General features: G+C 35.7%; 2 protein-coding genes across 4 annotated transcripts in view; one reads left to right on the top strand and one right to left on the bottom strand.

Annotated features, from left to right (window-relative positions):
• Positions 1-32: 32 nt before the first annotated feature.
• dynlrb1 (dynein, light chain, roadblock-type 1) lies at positions 33-5480 on the bottom strand (the record flags this gene model as incomplete). 2 transcript variants are annotated; one of them, XM_079844823.1, is made up of 4 exons in its annotated part: positions 33-411; positions 4717-4884; positions 5030-5105; positions 5416-5480. In XM_079844823.1, 4 exons carry the CDS (start codon positions 5416-5418, stop codon positions 368-370), a joined length of 291 nt encoding a protein of 96 aa, XP_079700949.1. In that variant the 3' UTR covers positions 33-367. The 2 variants fall into 2 exon arrangements, with proteins under 2 accessions (XP_079700949.1, XP_079700948.1); XM_079844822.1 differs by lacking the exon at positions 5416-5480 and having other exon boundaries at positions 5030-5114.
• An 11955-nt stretch (positions 5481-17435) lies between these two features.
• Positions 17436-22857, top strand: part of st3gal8 (ST3 beta-galactoside alpha-2,3-sialyltransferase 8) — a 28204-nt gene continuing 22782 nt past the window's right edge. For both annotated transcript variants that reach the window (XR_013818506.1, XM_079843784.1), the window contains exon 1: positions 17436-17543. The gene's annotated coding sequence lies outside the window, so the exon portion shown is untranslated. The remainder of the gene's footprint in view (positions 17544-22857) is intronic.

Raw genomic sequence — 22857 nt, 5'->3', positions numbered from 1 at the left:
CACTCTTTCCATTTCATATGAAAAGACACAAATAAAAGGAAATGCATTGTTGTTTTATTGTCCTTTTTAGCATACACAAACAAGTATGTCATAGTGTCATGTTGATGAGAATAGATGATGAACAGCTGGAGTACTTGCAAAAGATAAGATAATATGATACAATAAATTACAGAAAAAAGGCAAATTATTGGAATGTTAAGCAAGACCAATACAAACCTAACATTTATAATAGGATGGAAGCATCTTCCTTTAATGTAACCGTGTTACTAAATAAACTTCACTTTACTGGAACATATCAAATGAAACACTTTTGGCCATTATTTAGAAAAAAAAATACTATGGCAATACTACTATGATGATTTCAGGACTACTCTGTAGGATTTTGAATGACGATCAGGAAATAGTCCTTGTCTGTAAAGAGAACAGAATAAAATACATTACTAATGTAACATTATCATTTTCATCAGTCTACATCAGATAAATACCAGACGCATATTTGGCTTTGTGCAGACAGGCAGCAAAAATACATTATGACATACACAGCTCTGGGGTCCCGTTCTTCGTACCTCGCTTAATACATCTGAGATTTGACAGATCCCAGATCTTCTAATCGTGATAACTGATCTCTGGCTAATTTGGTTCTTCAAATGAGTTTGCGGATTGGATTAAAATATCTGGATTCCGTCGTCTAAGATTACTGCGCGTTCTTGTGTTCCCTGAAGAGGGCAGATGCATCGATACTCGAAACCACGATCAGCAGTGCAGCGATTGGCTGGCGGCAAGACAGCAACGTAATGACATCATATAATTAAAAAAGCCACCTGGCAAAAAACCTGACAAATTATTATTATTTTTTTTTAAACAACGAATTTCTGGACCTTTATAAGGAAACAGCCCAACGACCAAAACAACATAAAAGTTATAATAGATAAATGAAATGTGCATTGTTTTTTGTTAAACATGATTCCCAATTATTTATATTCATGATTTTACAGTACTTGTACACCCGTAACATTTTTATTTCAATGTTCTAATTAGCAATTCATTTAATTTTTCATTCAATTTGAAGCAGATTTGTTACGTGACAACGCCGCTTAAAAAGATGCTATCTAATCGTGTTTACATGAAATAAGTCTGCTCCCGAGCAGGTTTAAGCTTACGGACATGTTGCTATGACAGCAAGTCCAGGATGAGCGTCGAAGAACCAAACAATCCAAGATCATGCCAAATCGTCAACATTTAAATCCAGCTAACTGAGTTAGCGACTCAGTTGTTTGGTTCTTCGAAGCTCATCCTGGACTTGCTGTCATAGTAACAGGTCCGTAAGCTTAAACCTGCTCATGAGCAGTTTATTTCATGTAAACAGGATTAGATTGCATCTTGAGGTGATACTTAAAATCTGTCCCAGCCATTGCTACTTTATTACAAGAGTTTATTACTGAACCAGGGGCAATAATAATAATTTTAAATAATAATAATATAAAAAAATTATATTGTTTATGTATATGGGAATGTATATAATATTATAATGTTGTATATAATAATATAGACACAGCCACTTGATTGAGTGATTTATTTGTGATGGAATAATTACTTTATAATTTTATTGGAGGTTTACACACATGTTGTACAGTTAATCTGAGCCGTGCATTAATTTAAGTGATCACAGATATTATGGGAGTGGCTTGATGCAGATAATTTGATCTTGACCCTTAAAGGTGAACTATGTAGGATTTTTGCAGTAAAACATCCAGAAACCACTAGGCCAGTGTTATATATTTTGTTCAGTTGAGTACTTAGAATATCCCAAATGTTTTCAACTATTTGTAAATCGGGAGAAAATTGCTATTTTAACCAAGGAGCCGGGACGTGTGAGCTATGCGTGTGAGGGAGTCGCCTGTCGATTGCGTCATATCTGCGTCACCCTCGGTCTCCGGTTTTATTCAGTGAAACACTTTACTCTCACTGCATTGTGAACAAGTGTCATAGCAGCCGCCGAGCGAACGTCATAACTTCCTTTTCAACACACTCAGATATATCTAATACGATAAACAGAGCTGCGTTACCTCACACTCAGCACTGGAGAAGAGGAAGTGCCGCCGGCAACCGTGTCATAATAAAAGTCCCGCCAGCGACTATGCCATAATAACAGTCCCGCTCTTCAATCGCTCCTGCGGCCTTGCTCAGCTCCACAACACTCGCTCCTGCTCTGCTTCAGACTACAGTAATGTTAATAATCGCATCCATGAACATGATTTCTGCCCGAGTCCTATCCTGACTGTTTCCCACCGGCTGTGAGGTGAAGACCACATGTCCCGAGATTCTGCGCTCAAACGTGGCGTCATCAAACTATGCCTTTGTTTTGAACAGGCGACCTCTAGTGGACGGAAAAGTTACATAGTGTAGCTTTAAGAAACTTTAATACTGTCACGTTACAAATCTGCTCCAAATTGAATTAAAAATTAAATTACAACATTGAAATAAAAATTTAAAGGGTGTACAAATACTGTATAAAATCGTGAATATAAATAATTGGGAATCATGTTTAAAAACCAAAAAACATTTATCATTTATCTATAATAACTTTTATGTTGGTTTGGTTGTTTAGTTGTTTCCTTATAAAGGTCCAGAAATTCGTGGGGTTTTTATTGTATAATTTGTCAAGTTTTTTGCCAGGTGGCTTTTTTAATTATATGATGTCATTACGTTGCTGTCTTGACGCCAGCCAATCGCTGCATTGCTGATCATGGTTTCGAGTATCGATGCATCTGCCCTCTTCAGGGAACACAAGAACACGCAGTGATTTTAGATCATTTAATCCAGATATTTTAATCCAATCCGCAAATTCGTTCGAAGAACCAAATTAGCCTGAGATCAGTTATCACGATTAAAAGATCTGGGATCTGTCAAATCATCTCAGATGTAATAAGCAACGTACGAAGAACGGGCCCCAGGTCTGTTTAGGTTTTATTTACAAAATTCTTTCAACTCTGCATTTTTAGACTTGTCCTGTTATTTGTTTTAGAAATGCAAATGATGAAGATGATTCCATAATTTTTCCTTCAGCATTGAGTGATTCCATATTTTTTTCCTCTGCTTGCTCTAGAAAAAAAATTTATTAATAAAAAACATTTTTTTTAAATGTAATTGTTGAATTAGTTTGAAGTATGTTTCATTTGAACAAAACTTTTTTTTTGGAAAAAAATTAATTAATAAAAAACATTTTTTTTTAAATGTAATTGTTGAATTAGTTTGAGGTATGTTTCATTTGAACAAAACTTTTTTTTTTTTGTCTCATATCATATTTTTTTGCCAGGAGTTGTACATTATAATATTAAGGTAATATTAAGGTAACTTTAATTACAATATATTATTAAAAGGAACTGGGACTGTTGATATAGGTAAATTCTTCAATAAACAATAGTCTAAATATCTTTTTTAGAATTGTAATCATGTTAGATTGTTTTAATATAATAATAATGGTCCCACTTTATACACACTAACACACTATACACACTATTTTTTTGTAAATAGTAGTTAAGGGCACCTAATATGAAATATGACCATAATAAATATGTTAATAATGATATATAAAAAGAAACATTACTCTTTTATGTTTTTGAAAGAAGTGTCTTATGCTCATCAAACCTGCATTTATTTGATCAAAAATACAGAAATATATATTATATATATATATATATATATATATATATATATATATATATATATATATATATATATATATATATATATATATATATATATATATATATATATATATATATATAGTGAAAAATTATTACAATTTAAAATGTTTTTCTATTTTAATATATTTTTAAAATATTATTTATTTCTGTGATGCAAAGCTGAATTTTCAGCATCATTACTCTAGTCTTCAGTGTCACATGATACTTCAAAAATCATTCTAATATGCTGATTTATTATCAATGTTGGAAACAGTTGTGCTGCTTAATATTTTTTGTATAACCTGTGATTATTTTTTCAGGATTCTTTGATGAAGATTTTTATTTCACTGTTATCTCACTTTTAACTGTGGTTTTAGTTTTGTGTTTTGATGGTTGTGGTTGTCTCTATACGTTTTTAGATATTGTACAGCACTTTGTTCAATGGCCAGTTGTGTAAAAGTGCTTAATAAATACAAAATAAATAAACAAACAAACAAACAAAGTTATAAAACAACAGCATTTTTTCAAATAGAAATATTTTGTAACAATATACACTACTGTTCAAAAGTTTGGGGTCAGTAATTTTTCCTTTTATTTTAAAGAAATTAATACTTTTATTCAGCAATTAATTTTAAAAAGTGATAGAAAGGATTCATATTGTTAGAAAATATTTTTATTTGGAATAAATAATATTTATTCATCAGTGAAAACTGAGAAAAAAGAAATCACAGGTTCCAAAAAAATTCAGAAGGATTTCTGAAGGATCATGCAACACTGAAGACTAGAGTAATGGCTGATGAAAATTCAGCTTTGCATCACTGAAATAGATTATATTTTAAAGAATATTAAAATAGAAAACCATTATTTTAAACGCAGGCTTGATGAACATAAGAGACTACATTCAAAAACATAAAAAATAGTAACGTTTCCAAACTTTTGACCAGTTGAGTAAATAAAATCGAGGTCTGCTGTTTGACAACCACGGCACTAAATGTCAAACCTAGCATTGCATAAGTGTACTTCTCTTTACCTGGGGCAATCATGACCTCATTCTTCTTTGATCGAATTCTAAGAAAGGTGAGATCATTCTGAGGGTCGATGTCCCTCACTATTCCCCGAGCTTTCATGAGCAACTGGTGGATATTACCAGCATACTGAACTGTGCTTGCGTTGTCAAGGGTGCTTTTAATGGGGATGCCTATTAAAAGAGAGCACATAGGGAATACTGCAGATACAACAACAAAGATCTCTTTGTCTTATCAGTTTCATGCTGCAGCACAAGCACATGACAACCAAACTAAAAGATGTAATACCAGCTGCAACATTTACTATTTTCCAGATACCTTCTGCATTAACAATGATGATTCCTTGAACTCCTTTCTGATTCTGGAGCCTTTTCATCGTCTCATCCACCTCAGCCTGCAACATAAACGCTTCATGGATTAAAACAGTCAAAATAACAGTAAAACCAGCTGTGTGTGATTGTTTAACATCTAATATCAGTGTGAAATCCCTAAATGAGTCTACTGGAGGGAAAGAACGTATTTTGCCATTATTTTATTATTGACTCGAGCAGTAGCTTGCTACTTTAAGTGCCATCTCGTAAATGACAACGCCCTGCATTCAATGTTAGCCCACAAAAACTTTACCGAGACAATAATAAGCTATCAAACATGTGTTTTCAAATATTGTCACATATTATCAAGTATAAATGGTAAAATGTACTTGCCATTGTGAAGGTAAGTCCGTGTTTTCGTTGCTATGATTGATGGTGCAAACTCCGGAACTAGAAACATGTAGTAGCCTATGTGAATGCTCAGTTATTCTGCCATCTGCTGGATTGGAGAAAAACAGGTCACTAATATCTAGTTTTCATATTTGAACAAAAAAGTATTTTATTTTACTTCAAAATAGTGTTTTTAGATCTATTATTATACAGTATACTTTGAGGTTAACACAAAAATATATAGGCTACATTGAATGGGTGTCCTTTTTTTGTTGCTATATAAGGACATTTTCCATTATAATGTAGCAAACAAACAAACAAACGTGGTGGTCTCTTCATCTGATTTTCTAGGAAGTTCTTCAGTTGAAAGAACTTAGTGTGAAGTAGAGATGTTTGTTATTTTATATTAAAAGGGACTAGTTTCCATATAAGTGGGTCAAAAAACAATGTAAAACAATTAAATTATTTTTAACTGCTGTAAAACTTATGTTGCTCAAAGTGACATGACAGATGTAAATCTGTATGGCGTGAATGTTTACTGAACCCAACTGTGGTTCAATTTTATGTCTAGACATGCTTTAATAAAAGTTAGCATGCTACAAGTTATAGCCTATTATTGACTGATGAGGAAAAAAATAAATGTTTAAAGTTTAATTGGACTAATTTGAGGATAAGAACAAATGAAAATGAGGTTGCTTATATCCCGACCACTATAAAGATGGTCCAGGTACAGTCTGATGAGTGTGAGAGGCATGAACAGGCATACTGTGGATTTATGAGGTCATTTACTTTCTTTCCAAACATTGCCTCAGGTTTTCCACTTAATAACTGCTGCTGGGTCAGCTCTACCCTTAGCCTACACATGGAAACTTTGACTTGTTCCATATGTGCAGCAACATGCATGACGGAGGGGGTGCATGGTGCCTCACATTTACGAAGAATTCTAAGCAAATATCAAAGAAAGACCATGTGATGGAGTAACAAAATAACAAAACACAAAGTTGGCAGTATTTTCGCATGATTTGATAATACAATTAACTTTTATCTTTACAGATTATATATCTGAATTACTAAAGCAACCTAATAGTTTGTGACCATTTTTTTTTTTTTTTTTTTTCACAGTGGTTGACAAATCCGCAGTGTGCAGGAGGATATGTTCCAGCAAAAAAGGAAGTATAACTGCACATGTGTTAGGGGTAACAGTCTAGGACCCAAGACCAGTTATGAAAAATTAAGGCCAAGTTAAGAGTCAGGAGTGCAATTAATTAAAGAAAAATTGACTGAAGAATAATTTGCAGTTTCATCAGCAGAAGCCAGCTTCAAGTCTCACAAAGGCTTTGTAGGATGCACTCCCTCTCTTCCAGCCTATCGTACATACAATTGTCCCAACAGTTATGTTTTCAAGGTCTAGCCACATCATTACTGCAAGTTGGATGATTCTGATTGGCTAAGAGAAAATGGACAATCATGGTAAATTTACACACATTGTCAGTTAATCAGATGCACGTGTCCATAGATCACTTGTTGACGCTTTCACCCCGGGAATTAGGCAGGTAGTGACCTTCCAGGTCTGGAGCAGTCCAAAACAACAAGTTTACCCATCTCTTAGTATGCCCGTAGTCCACCTCCAAAACTGATCTGTAACACAGAATACTGTGCACCCACACAGATACACAGTATCTCCAAGGTTGGAGTTGATTAAGCTCCAGTCCTGACCAGAAAGTTCCCCAAAACATACTGATAACATGTGCTTTCTCTCAGTGAGAGGTATACAGACAGTAGTACAGGCTTCATTTTGATTCTTTAGTGTTTCAGTAAAAGGAAATATAAAATGAATAAAATATCATATAAAATGAAAAAAGACAAATCCATATTTCACATCTGGAAGCCAGGCTAAGTGAGTGTAACGAGGTATGTAGATGCGGGAAGGATGCGGGAACCGGCGAACAATAAACAACAAACTTTAATAAAATAAATGAACAAAGTGAAAGTAAAAGCGGCAGCCCCTCACGGACGACTGCCGAGCACATACATAAACAAAACGTAAACAAAATACAAATCATAGTCCAGGCCTGGTCCTCTCTCGTCCTTCACTGTCGTCGCTCCTCCTTTATACTCCCGTCACGCCTCCGTGAGACACGAGGCCGATGCGACACGCAGCTGGCGCTCATCATCATAATGGCCGCGGCCTCGTCCCGTTCTCACGGTCCCTCAGCCTCGCTGCTCGCCACAGTGAGCAAACACTGTTCCTGCACTCCTGTCAGGTTAGGGGTGTGTGATATCTCCAAAATCCAAAAACATAACTGAAATCAAGTGTTTTTAGCGACACATCACACATCCCTAGGACAGACCCTCAGTCACCACTCAAATACAAATACTCAAATACAAACTTTAAAAAAAAAAGGAAGAAAGAAACAAACTGGAATGACTCATTAGAAATCATCATAATAATATAGGAACACTGTAAACCCTAATAAGTTGAGACTACTCAAATGATTTGAGGAAAGTGATTCCCTCAATTAATTTGAGTAATGGGGAAACTGACAACTCAATTTAATTGAGTTGACCTAATGTTGTCTCTTCATTGAATTAACTTAAGTACCGATAACTTAAAAAAGGCAAACAGACTAAATTCAAATGATTTGAGGAAAGTGATTCCCTCAGTTAATTTGTGTAATGGGGAATTGATCATTAAATCATTAAAACAAGTATTGTTTTTCACAACAACCACTTTATTAGGTTTATACTACATTTAATTAATGGAAAAATTGCTCATAACAGTAAGCTCATATTTTTAAGTCACATTTTTAAGACAAACAAAACAGTAAGCTCCTATTTTAACAGTAAGCTCACAATTTTAAAAGACACAAACAAAATCATAAGCTCATTTTTAACAGTAAGCTTACATTTTTAAAAGATTTTTGTAAGGGAGGTTTGTGGTCATTCTACAGAATCATGCAACAAATTTGAGTGTCCTGTCATAGAAAGCGACCACACTACACCCCCTTCAAGAAAAAGGCGTGTGGGGGTATCATGTGGTGGTCAAAGTCTTACTTGCTTCTTATCTGACAGGAAAAGCACAAAACAGAAAGGCCCCCTTAGACCCCAATGATGTATCAATGATATATAAGTGTTGTTGTTGTTGTTTTTTTGTGCTGATCTTGTTTTCTCCATTTTAACCAAACAGCTGGTTAGCCAAGGATTGTAATTTAGGCTGAAGGTCTTTCTGCCCCATGGAAAGGACAAAGTGTTGAATAAATTCAAATGTCTACTTCAGCTACTTTGGGTATTCATACATTTGTGTAACGCATACATTAGTTAAAACAGAAGGCACATTGATCCAGGAAGGTCATGTAGATTTTCCATCACCACTTTTACTACACCAAATGCAGAGAGTTGCGGGGCTGAAGAGTCATCTCATCTTCAACTATTACAATCCCCACTGGCATGTCAAGATTCGAGCTGCGATCATCGGACATCTAGTGAAGATGAATAAACATTATCAAATTCAAATTAATACACATGCATGCAAGCTTATGTACATTTCAAATGGTGCAACTTCACCTTAAGGGTTAGTTCACCTAAAAATGAGAATTCTGTCATTAATTACTCAGCCTCATATCATTCCGCATCCGTAAGTTCATCTTCGGAACACAAACAAAGATATTTTTTATGAAATCCAAGAGGTATTCATCCCTCCATAGCGATCCAACAGAACTACCACTTTTAATGTCCAGAAAGGCAAGAAAGACATAATTAAAGGGATAGTTCACCCAAAAATCTAATTCTGTATACATTTCTTTGTACTGCTGACTGCAAAGGAAGATATTTTGAAGAAATTTTGTAACCAGGCCGCTTTTTGGGCCACCACTGACTTCCATAGTATTTTTTTCCTACTTTAGAAGTAAATGGTGGCCCAAAGCGGCCTGGTTACAAACTATCCCTTTAATTATGTTTTTCTTGTCTTTCTGGACATTGAAAGTGGTAGTTCTGTTGGATCGCTATGGAGGGACAAATACCTCTTGGTTTTCATTAAAAATATCTTAATTTGTGTTCCGAAGATGAAAGAAGGTCTTACGGATGTGCAACGACATGAGGGTGAGTAATGACAGAATTCTCATTTTTGGGTGGACTAACACTTAAAGGTCTAGTTCACCCAAAAATGAAAATTCTGTCATCATTTACTCACCCTCAAGTTGTTCCAAACCTGTATGAGTTTCTTTGTTCTGCTGAACACAAAATAAGTTATTTTGAAGAATGTTGGGAACCAAGCAGATAGAGCAACCATTTACTACCATAGTATTTTTTCCCCTACTATGGTAATCAATGGTTGCTCTATCTGCTTGCTTCCCAACATTCTTCAAAATAACTTATTTTGTGTAAGTTTTTATCCGCACCAAAAATATTCTTGTCGCTTTATAATATTAATATTGAACCACTGGGTGGGGGGGGGGGGGGGGACTTATATCGACCAATCAGCAAGGTCGTCAAAACAGAATTTCAAGCATGACCAATCATTTTAAACAGGGACATAGTGAAGAATTTAAATAAATTAAAGTTTTGAGCTCATAGCACAGATTTTTGCTGCCAAAAGAGTAAGTTAAACACACCTGTTTAAGTTTTGATGCCAAAACTGTTTTAATGACAACATCTGGGTTTACAGTGAAGATAAATATTGATTAAGGCTTTGATTATGAATTTAACTTGGATATATCGGTGTATTGAAGCGGCAGAGGATTTCAGAATCCAACCTTTCACATGCTTCATATAGTTTTGATACAAACTTGCACTTTGATTTTTTGTTTTATTTTCCACTAACTGTATGATACAAGCATGTAATTTCCTTTTTGACTCATGTAAACATGCTAATTATAGCCCAAGTTAGAAGAGCCTTTGTAATTGCATGCCCTGATGTACATATACAATCCTTAGCATCCATATCCAATATCAAACCCAAATGTAAACATGAAAAAGCTCAAATGAAAATGAAATATCATGTTTATCACATTAGTGCAGCTAGTTCAGGTGAGGTCTCAAATGGTTTTTCAATGCATAAGGAATCGCCTTTTTTATTAGTCAAGAATTTTACATGAAACAGACTCATTAGTGACGCTTTCAAGTTTCACGTTGTAAAATGTAGATTTCTGGGAGAAGAGCCATATTCCCTCAGGAGAAAAACACCTTTTAAAGGTGGGCTTTGTGTATGGCTTTACTAACTCCTACACATTCAGTGTAGAGAACCTCCTGGTCCTATTCACCATCTCCTTGTCTTGTAATAAATACTTTTACTTCACAATCAGAAACACTGAAATAACAGATTCCCTCTGAAATAATGTTAAAATGCCCTTGTGTTGATACAAGTTTTCTTTGTACATTGCCTGACTTTTACCAAACAAAGGCCAAATTACAACTCTATTAATATGACAAAGCCAGCATGAACATTTTCAAACTGTGGATAAATCCCTGTCTCTTATTCATATGTAACTGGACACCAGCTATTGCCCAAAGTGGGTTGTCTCATCTTGTCCATGACTGCTGACAGGGTGAAAAAATAGGATCCAGTGCCTATAACACACCAAAGTATAGTTCAAACCCTTTTAAAAACAACACACTTTTTTCCTCTTTTCTTCTTTCCAGCTAGGCTAATAAAAAATAAAAAAACTTGAATAAGCAGATTTTAATTTGTCAAATCCTATATTGTAAAATGTTACTGCTGTTTATGATGTTTACACAGCTGTCTATTTTGTCACATGGCCATGTTTTGCTATCTCGGTTGTACGTGGACATCTCAGACTGGTTGTCAGTCCTCAGCTGCTTATCTTATTGTCCTTCAGTTGCAAGTCCTTGGCCAAATAGTTTTTGCCATCCCTGGAAATCATTAACAAAGCTTAAAGAATACAGCAGCAACAAGCCCTGCATCAGCAACTCTGTGTCTGTTTGTTTTTGTTTTTTATGTTTAAATAAAAACATAACATTGTCTTTAGTAATGTCAGTTATACGTACGTTCTATATTTGGTCACATACAAGCAGCACACAATAGCAGTTGTTCCATGTTTTCTACACTGCTGATGTGGATAGTCCATCTTTCTATCTACTGTATCTATTCAGATTTTCATTTTTCTACTTTACCTTAATTTATATAGATATGAAGTTGTTTGCCTTCTTGAAGCTCAAAACAGTAAAGCATGGAAAGTAAGAACTAATAAAATGTACCTTGAATGCAATGTAAGTCGCTTTTTTTCATAAAAGTGTCTGCCAAATGCGTAAATGTAAAAGTCATCTACTTTGATTTGGCAAATGAACTTGTCAGCAACAGAAATCATGTTCTTGAGCTTCTATATAAACAATATCAGCATGACATTAAATACCAGCCAAAAATCAGTCACATTTCGACAGAAATGCTCAGTTTGTTTGCCAAATGTCCAAATTTCATGAGTGTCCTGAGTGTTTACATTGAATTCATGCCAAAGTTTGACAAAAGAACAAACAACTAGACATGGCATACTTATTTTAGATTCGCATGAACAGAAAATAGCAACATTTTAACATGCTCACATTTGCATGGACACAAACATGTTTTAATTCAAACCACATACTCCCTGTGAACATCATAAGACGTTTCACAATAATGTCATGACTTCTCATTTCAGAAAGCCACGACTGTTCAGAGAAACCATCCACTTGTACTGTATATTTTCCCTTAAAGCCACAATATGTAATTTTTCGCCGCTAGAGGTCACTTATTCAAAACGAAGGCGTAGCTTCTGGTCATGCGTATGTGGGGTAATTTATCATATTAGATACATTTGAGTGTGTAGGATAGAACAAATGTGCCAAATTCGCATATAAAAATATGTTTTTTAAAGCAAAAAAGTTGTTATAATGTAACTGTGCGTTCGCTACTACTATGCTACTATGAGACACTTGTTGCCCTCTGTAGATCAATATTAGGCATGGTAAAACATGGTACGTGCAGAAAATCATGAAAACGGGGTTTAAACAACAAGACTAACTGTGTTGAGCTATTTAACAATGATTTGTTTTCTGTCAATGAATGTATCCAAACAATTATCTCACCTGAGATAATGTAAGTACACAAGTCAACAAAATATATAACATTGTTCTATTGGTTTTTGGATATTTGAATCCAAAAATCGTACATATTGTGCCTACCCTCTATGGTACGCAATATGATATCAATTAGGAAAAAATTATTTGTGGTGATTTTCCTGCTTAAAATTGGATACTATAACAATATCAATAAAAAAATTAAAAAAAAAAATTCAAACTTTTCAGTTTGTTGCCTTAAGGCAACATTGTACCACAATGGACAAATTGAAACATTTGACATTTTCATGTAGAAAAAAGAAATATAATAATTGAAAACATAAATTTCTTTAACCAGACACTTGAACAAACACATTTATCCAGTTTATAATGTATTACAAATTTCATATTTAATAAAAAGTAACATTTGAAATTCAGCTGTTGCTCTCAGGCAACATTGTACCATCATGGAACACAAGTATTACCAAATCATCATATCAAGTTATCATATCCATCTTCATCCTCATCTCCATCTTCACTCTCACCCTCACTCTCTCCCTGCCGGGTTGTCACTATGACCTCATCTTCCTCATCACATGACCTCACCCTCATCAACTGCAGTTGTGTTTTATACCTTTTTTTGTGTTATAGAAAATGTGCAGATCATAATATGTGCAGTTATAGTATGTGAAATACTGTTCTTATAAGTGCATTACAAAATCATGCAAAAATGCAAATATATTTAGATAATTCTAACTCTTTCCCTTAAAAATATACTATATTTGTATCCAACCCAGTGTGTCTGGTATGGCCTTATGCGATTCTATTATGGTACAATGTTGCCTTGAGGCAACACACAGTTTTTTGTTATTTATTCTAAAACGTTTTATGATAAAGAATGTAAAGTCTTGAAAAAAACTTCTTTACTTACCAGTGAAGGTGACACATTTTTTGTGGGTGATTAACTGGATGCAAATTTGTGAAAAATGCACTTTTCATTGGAGAAAATATGGAGCCATGTGACCTGTGCACATGTGCTGAAACAGGACACAAAATGGACCCCTGTGAGTCATGTGACCACTTTTTTGTACTTTCATTGATTAGTATTTGAGTTATTCTCCCCTGAGATAGGTTTGACCAATAAATTGGTGTGTCAGTTAATTAAAAATAAACTAAAATAGACTGTTGCCTGGAGGCAACACCGAACCATAGAGGGTTTAAATGAAATCCAACAGACACCTATAGGATATAAAAACATGATATTCTTTTCCTGTGGTTTGAGATGTGCAAATGATTGACAAGAAAAGTCAAGAAAAATGCTCTACCTACTTGCTTTGAAAAACTTTTTTTTCCCCAATTTAATATACAAATTTGGCACATTTGTTCTATCCTATATACTGTAAAAAATCAAATAAAAAATCGATACTACTGGGCATAGTAAATGACTGCTTTATCTGATGGGCACAAAAAATGGTTGCTTTAACTCTTGTCTTGGATCTGTCTTTCAGTCTTCTGCAAAATGTACTCACTGCTGTCTCAGAGATTGAGGAAATTAATCACTTTCATTCTTATCACTATGTTAAAACCTTTCCATTTGAGCAATAAAGTGCTTCTTTCCACTTGCCCTCATTAGGGATGACAATTACCTTCTCTCTCTCTCTCTCTCTCTCTCTCTCTCTCTCTCTAATCTTTTATTTTAAATTCTTGTGATACAAGTAATGGCTATTTGCCTACATCAAGGTTCTATGTTGAAAATCAAAAAGAACATCATGTCCTCCGGCAGGAATAACCTTGGGAGACAGGACTGATAATACGGATACAAAGGTCTAGTCTTCTGTCCTGTTGTATGGAAGCTGCACTGCTTTATCACGTCAATTAATGTCAAGCTAATTCATTTGGAGTAAACACTGCACTCTGAACAATCTCAGTGGCCTGTCAGGGAACTGCTGCATTGACTAAGCTAACAGAGAACTACACAAACCAGACGCAGGACGGAGACCAAATGTGCAGATAAGCACTTTAAGATTTTTATGTTTCTTTTATATTTGATTTACATCTCAACATTTCCCGTAACTCCCTTTGCACAAGCCCTGCCCACATCACAATGTGCAACAATGTGTGGAGGGAATGTACATCTTAAAGGAGAACTGCGGTGAATTTTTAAATTGTTATAGTCCAGGTGGGAGGAGCGTCGTGTGTGTGAAGAGTGATGATCGGCTCACAAGTGAAGAAGAAATGGTTCATGTTTGTGCCGTTCTGTATCGTGGCAACAGAATGCGAAAATACAAGAATTTACATTTTCATCGTCTTTCTTTTCATGACCTCGAGATTCCGCGGCTCCTCCCGCCTTTTCCCGGCTACAACTGAGTTCCCACGGGACTTCAGCGCGAGACTACTGCTAGCCGTCTAAAACACTATTTCAGTGAGTTTAAACAATGGCTAAGTGGCTAAATGCATCTCGTTGTCATGTAAGGGCCCTGTTCACGTTGAACAGACATTTTAATTGCATTTTGTGTCTGTTAAGAGGCACAAAGACACTCTTTATGTATATGCCCCCATAGCTGCCGTGTTCAATATTAACGTGGGAGCTCTGGGCATTAGGGATAGTTCACCCAAAAATGAAAATTTGACATGTATCTGCTTACCCCCAGGCCATCCAAGGTGTAGGTGTCTTTGTTTCTTCAGTAGAACACAAATGGAGATTTTTAACTCCAACCGTTGCTGTGTGTCACTCATATAATGCATGTCAATGGGGTCTAATTCTATTAGAGTAAAAAAAACATGCAAACTTCAAATTAATCCATGCGGCTCGTGATGACACATTAATGTCTTAAGACACTAAACGATAGGTTTGTGCGATAAACCGAACAGTATTTATGTAATTTTTTACCTCAAATACAACACCATGTCCAACAGCCCCGAAAGCGCAGCACTTCCGGGAAAGAAGGTCAATGAACACAATCTAGTGTAGAGACATCACTTCCTGTGTGTAACGCCTGTACAAATACAAGAAATCGTGAAATAATGGAAATAATTGGGAATCATGTAACAAACAGTAGCCTACACATTTATCTATATTATGCTGTTTTGGTCACGTGGCTTTTTTCTTATAAAAGTCCAAAAATTCTGCACTTTTTTAGTCATGTTCTTTTTTAATATGATGTCATTACGTTGATGCCTTGCCGTCAGCCAATCGCTGCATGCTGATCATGGTGTCAAGTATCGATATATCTGCCTTTTCCAATAAACACAAGAAAGTGCAGTAGCCTAATCTCAGACAACTTTATCCAGAAATTGTAACCAAATCCACAAATAGCCAGAGATCAGTTATCACGATTAGAAGATCTCCTGCGCCATATCAATTCAAACTGTTTTAACCCTCTGGTGCTCTTCGCTCATTTCTGACCGGAAAAAAATCACAGCTTCATCTGAATGATATGAAACTTGTTGACTTTATTGGCATTAGGTATGTGAACACATAAAAAAATTGAGGGTATGATTCGAGCATGCTAAGTGGTCTAAAAAAAATACTACCTTTGTGTTCTTCGGTCAAAAATGACCCCCATAGGAAATTAATGGGAAATCTGCAAAAACACAAAAATTCACAGAATCGGCCACAATGCTGAAAAAAAAGTCATCAGGAGTGGGATATTGACACATCCACTCACACACAGACACGCACACTTATACACACACACACTTATACACACACACACCTATGAACCACTGTGTCTGTAATAGAGCAAAGTTTATGGAATGTGAAATCCATTCAATAATTCAGTCATAATGCAGAAAAAGCTCACAAAAGTGAAGGGGTGACACTCTAAATCTTCTCTCTCTCTCTCTCTCTCTCTCTCTCTCTCTCTCTCTCTCTCTCTCTCTCTCTCTCTCTCTCTCTCTCACACACACACACACACACACACACACGAACTGTGCACACAAACAAAATACATAATTCACATAAAGTGTTATAATTGAATGAATGTTTTTTTAATACAAATTCTGAATAAAAAAATGGGTAGTAAAATGCTTCCTTGCTTTCTCTTCCTAACACAATGATTAGGTTTGATTGTATACATAATAATAATAATTATTATTATTATAATCATAATGCAAAAACAAACACTTTAAATCACTATTTCTAACAACAACAAAAAAATCTAAAACTTTATAATAGATAGTCTTTGAGATTGTTTAAATATATATTCAAATTCATCTAAAAAAAAATCATTAAATGTGTTCAAAAGAGAACTATTGGGATTCACAAGCCTCTCCATAGAGACCTCTAGTGATTACACCCATGGTTGCATGTTTCCATAAATCATTCCAACAGAGGGCGCTAATCTGCCTTCAAAAAAAAATATTTTGAAGGCATAGACTCTATTTTAACCTGAATTACTGTTTAAAATTTTATTTTATTTTTTACAATTTTTTTTAGTATTATTTTCAATGGCAAAAATAGACCATAACTATCGCATAAATATTAATACGTACCATCAAATCATCTCAAAATACAAAAGAAAGTCGAAAAAAATATTATTGAATAAAAATAAATTACATTGGTTTTACTGGGGTGGAGGAAGTTTAATTTTTAGGTGTCCGGTCACTTATGACCGGGAAGATAACCAAAGGAACCCCCAAACAAAGAGCACCAGAGGGTTAACATCTCATGCAAACTGTACAAACATATTCTGTCCCCATAAACCTAACTAACTCTGCTCTAAACACAACCCTCACAGAAAACCTTATGAATTTGGTATGATTTATCAGTTTTCCTCATGGGGGAACAAAGAAAAAACTCCCCACAAGGTAACAAATCTCTGCTACTACTTACTAGTTTACTACTAGTAAGGGGGGGTAAGTCTACTACTTACCCCCCCCCCCCCCACACACACACACACACACACACACACACACACACACACACAGAGAGAGAGAGAGAGAGAGAGAGAGAGAGAGAGAGAGAGAGAGAGAGAGAGAGAGAGAGAGAGAGAGAGAGCTTGACATCATTTCATTTTCTTCTCAGTCCATGCAAGACGGAGTTCTGCGTGTTAGTTTCCCACATTCGAGCTGAGAACAAGGTGGTGAGTAACTTATCCCGCTTTCTAGACGACTACATGTGATCTTATACTAAAACCTGTTTCAACTTTGAATACGTGATAGATTATTATGAGAGCAAACGGTCTCAAATGAGTTAACGGAGTTGAGCTGAACTGCCATCTCGAAGTTATGTTCTTTCTTTCGATTTACTTCTTTTTTAAACCCACACGTTTAGCTAATGCAATGCTAATCAATCCCAATGTACTACTAAACAACAGGTTATAGTTATACAACTTATTTCGAGTTGAACACGATTGAACAAGTTCCCACCTCGAAGATTAAACTTGAGCTGAACTTCTAGTTCGAACGGGTTGAGTCTTTGATAACTCATCCATGTTTGTTGAACTGTTACTTTAATATCCTAAAATGTGCATTAGATATTTTGTGTGGTGGCTTTAAAAGTAAAATCTACTTGTAACTTTTTCGTTTGGACGTAAACCATGACTCAAAACTTAACGAGCTTCCTTCTTAGCATTTTTGGCATGTAATCGGCGTTCAAGGGTTTGATTACGCGAGCCATATGATGCCCAAAATGCTGTCTGGTCTGTGGCTTTGACACCGGGGGTGACTGCACCAGTTGTTGAGATTATATAATTGTAGTCTTAACCAGTTATAATCACTTAATAAGTGTGAATCTAGTGTGAAATATGACTGTTCGTGTGTAAACAAACAGTTACTACGCACTACGAGACGTTTAGAGTTATTGCGAGACTCAATTCATTCCATAAAGTATTGCCTTACTCATAGGTGGTCGAAAGGAAGATAATTTTATTTTGTGCAAAAATAAATAAAGTTGAATTAACCAGAGATTTATATTGGTCTGTGTGACTTAGTTGGTAGCAGCTGTCAAAAACATGCCATAATAGCATTTACTCAGGAAAGTGACATGTGCTACGAATCTAGGGATGTTTACAGTAAAAACAACAACAACTGTACATTAATGTAAGAAAACAGTGATTTGTTATGTTACAAACATGTTGGTGGATGTATATTTTAGAGTTGTCTGTCAATAAATTAGCATATATAGTGCAATTTAAAACATTCCAAAACACAAAATATTACAAAAAAAAAATACATTTAAAAAATAATTATAAAATAAGGTTCATTATAAAAAATAGGTTAGTTGTCACAATGAGCGAGAAAGGTTGACGTGGAGCACACTACATTTCGAACCGCCGGAGAATCACCCCACTAAAAAAAAAGGCAGAACAGAGCAGAGTCTGCTTCCAAAAAAAGAACACGACAGCACGTAATAAAATGTGAATCAGCATTGGCTTTTCAGAGATGACGAGGAACTGAGGGATTTGTAATGATGAGTTCATTGTAGTGCATTATCTATTGTTAAAGGTCATTTCGTTATGGTTGTTGAAGCTGTGGTGGATTTTATTTTCAAGGTATAGTTACAGTAACATCTTCAGCTAGTCAGCTTGCGAACCTTTCCATCTGAACTGGATAGTTCACCCAAAATGAAAATTCTGTCATTTACTCACCCTCATGTTGTTCCAAATCTATATAAGTTTCTTTCTTCTGTTGATCACAACAGAAGATATTTTGAAGAATGTTGGTAACCAGACAGACCATTGACTTTCATAGTATTTTTTTGTTCCTGCTATGGAATTCAACGGCTACCGTCAACTGTCTTGTTACCAACATTCTTCCAAAAATGTTTTGTGTTCAACAGAAGAAACTCATACAGAGGTGAGTAAATTAATGATGACAATTTGTTTAAGCCTTTAAAGCTACACTATGTAACTTTTCCGTCCACTAGAGGTCACCTGTTCAAAACAAAGGCGTAGTTTGATGACGCCACGTTTGAGCGCAGAATCTTGGGACATGTGGTCTTCACTTCACAGCCGGTGGAAAAGAGTCAGGATAGGACTCGGGCAGAAATCATGTTCATGGATGCGATTATTAACATTACTGTAGTATGAAGCAGAGCAGGACCGAGTGTTGTGGAGCTGAGCGAGGCTGCAGGAGCGATTGAAGAGCGGGACCGTTATTATGGCATAGTCGCCGGCGATCGTGTCATAATAAAAGTCCCGCCGGCGACTATGCCATAATACCGAGGGTAACGCAGATATGATGCCATCGACAGGCGACTCCCTCAAACGCATAGCTCACACGTCCCGGTTCCTTGGTTAAAATAGCAATTTCTCACGATTTACAAATAGTTGGAAACATTTGGGATATTCTAAGTACTCAACTGAACAAAATATATAACACTGGCCTAGTGGTTTTTGGATATTTTACTGCAAAAATCTTACATAGTTCACCTTTAAGCCTAGTGATGTTTTATGAGCTGTAGGGCCAACAGTTAAAAGTGCACTACGTAAAACATTTTCGGTAAAATATCCAAAAACCACTAGGCCAGTGTTATATATTTTGTTCAGTTGAGTACTTAGAATATCCCAAATGTTTCCAACTATTTGTAAATCGTAAGAAATTGCTTTTTTTAACTAAGGGATGTGTGAGGGAGTCACCTGTCAATGGCATCATATATGTGTTACCCTCTGTTATTTTGCAGAAACGCTTTACTCTTACTCTCTAAACAAGTATCATAGCAACCGCCGAGTGAACGCACAGAGTAACGTCATAACATAATTTTCAACACACTCAGATGTATCTAATATGATAATCAGAGCTGCGTTACCTCAAACTCATGACCGGAAAAGCGGAAGTTGCAGAGAGTCCCGCTGCTCGTGAGGTGTGAGTTGCCTTCACTAACTTGCATCTTATTTACAATCGCTCCCATGGCCTTGCTCAGCTCCCACAACACTCGGCCCTGCTCTGCTTCATAATACAGTGACACTAACAATCGCATCCATGAACATGATTTCTGCCCGAGTCCTATCCCGATTCTTTTCCACCGGCTGTGAGGTGAAGACCACATGTCCCAAGATTCTGCTCTCAAACTTGGTGTCATCAAACTACGCCTTTGTTTTGAACAGGCGACCTCTGGTGGACAGAAAAGTTACATAGTGCACCTTTAACCATAACTTAATCTTTCAATATTTTATGTGTATACATAAAACATTGTAAAGGTACAGTAATTCATACTTTTTACATATAAAAACCATATTTACACTAAAATGACATGTATTATCAATTAAAATAATACTGTATAGTACATTTAAACATGTACTTTACATTGTTTTTCTAATAATTTCCATATTTTACAGTGCAGCTATTCTTGTTTCTAAAGCTCAGTTTAACAGTTAACACATGCGGGTTGAAAGGAAAAAGGAAATGAGAGCCCCCACCCTGTTTTGCATTTCGAAAGATATTATGGCTATCAGAGAGGGCGATAAGTGTGCTATGCGTGGAGTGATGTAACGGGGGATGGGCTTCTTTTTTTTCTCTCATGTTGAGGAAACCACACCACACGCGTCTTCACAACAGAGAGGCCAACTTTTAGAAATGTGAAACCCCAAAACCCCCTTCCTTTAGCAGTCCACTCCACACCTCATTTGAAACTCTCACTGTAGTGTTAACATGGCCTGACTCTTTAACATGCCTTGAGCAAAACAAGCCTCTTACGCCTCTGCAAGTTAAAAAGCTCTGGCTGGCATCCCAGGCAAATCTTTTAGAGCAGGGTTTTTCTTAGCACCTCAGCAGTTTTGATTGCTGTTTCGTAAATTGCTCATTTTTGCATGACTTGTTTCTGGTGTTCGTTGGTGTAGGAAACAAAAATGGAAAATCTTGGACACTGTTTATGTTTGGTAACACAGAAGGATATGTTCATTTAAACGATTTGGGTAAATGAAAGTGGCTTTAATCATTGCTTGACATTTGCAGTTTTTTTATAGGTTACATACCTGTCAACTTTTCAAAAAACCTTGGAGTGAGCTTTTGTCAGGGGAGATCAAAATTATGCCGCACACGCAGCCACAAAAGTTGGTGGCTCAGATATCAGAGAATTGGAATTAATTTGATGTTGTACCCATGTATACCCGGCATTCTGGTGGTTTGTGGGGAGGCCCAAAGCCGTTGATATGGGCAGCCTACTGGAGATGGACAATATTGGTTACATTCTGTGAAGCAGACATACCTGAAGGTCCACCCCCAGGAAATTTTGGATTAAGTAGATGTGATTTCCTGCATTCTAGTGGATTTTGGGGTGGTCTGCTAAAGATTACAATACCTGAACTTATTCTGATTCATGTTCGGCATCATTGTAGAGCCTTCTAGACTTGAGCTAAACATTCAACCAGAAAACTATTGTTGTACCTAAATGACTGCCTATGTAGGCCTACCACAATAAAGCCTTATTCATAGATCAGTGTTTAAGGTTGATTAAGGTAGGTAGGTTGATTGATATTTTGATTAGAATGGTATTAGCAAACGCATTCTTCATGTATTGTGCTAGTTTAGCAATTATGTTTGGATCTACACAAAAACACATAACATTTTGTTAGTTAATAACAGGCTTCATGGTTCTTGAATTTTAGATACAGTATTCAAGGACTGGCAATTATGTGAAAACAAACATTGGTCTTAGAAAGTGCTTCAATTAAACAAAGTTAAAGAAGAGAAACCAACATATTTCTGCTTTTTCATTCAGGGAGTGTCTGCTGCCGAATTCAGACGAATGCCCTATTTTTACACAGCTTACACATACACACAGTGTTGTAAATGTTTGTTAACTGTTGGATTGATAAGCTATGTGCATTCAAATAATGTATCTGAATATTATATAAAATCATATTTTAAATGAATGTATAATTTATCATTTTGACTCCTAATTTATCATTTTAAGTTATGTGTTGTTGTTTTATAAAACGATTGCAAAACAGGATGATTTTTGAGAATTTAAGCTTTCAAATAACTAGGCATAGGGCCTACTTAAAACTTGGTTTGAATAAATAGTCTATATTGATGTTTATTAAACACATAAGCTAATTTATTACTAATTTTATAAATTATTTTGATGGCTGATTGGTTTATGGTTTATGATTTATTTCCAATTAACTTCTCTGATTATATTAACGATGTTAAAATTATGTTAAGATTTTAGCATATGCAGAATTATCTACCATTAATGATAAATTAAATCCTATAAAATCATCTGCTTCAGTCTATTGCAGATATAGATATTCATACATGCAGCATGCGTATAACTACGGTTGCAGACGCACAGGCAACATTTGAATGTTCACAAAGCGCGTTCACGACCTTTGACAGTTCGAAAGCGGCTCATAGAAACACTCGCTAGGCACTTATGGACAGCAGCGCATGGGTTCAGTACCGTCAGGGAGTTTGAAAAGAACGAACGAGTTTCGGCCCAAGATCGGAATCTTT

This window comes from Gobio gobio (genome assembly GCF_949357685.1).
Source record: "Gobio gobio genome assembly, chromosome: 19".
In the NCBI taxonomy this organism is placed as follows: Eukaryota; Metazoa; Chordata; class Actinopteri; order Cypriniformes; family Gobionidae; genus Gobio; species Gobio gobio.
This window is presented reverse-complemented; position numbering and strand designations above follow the sequence as displayed.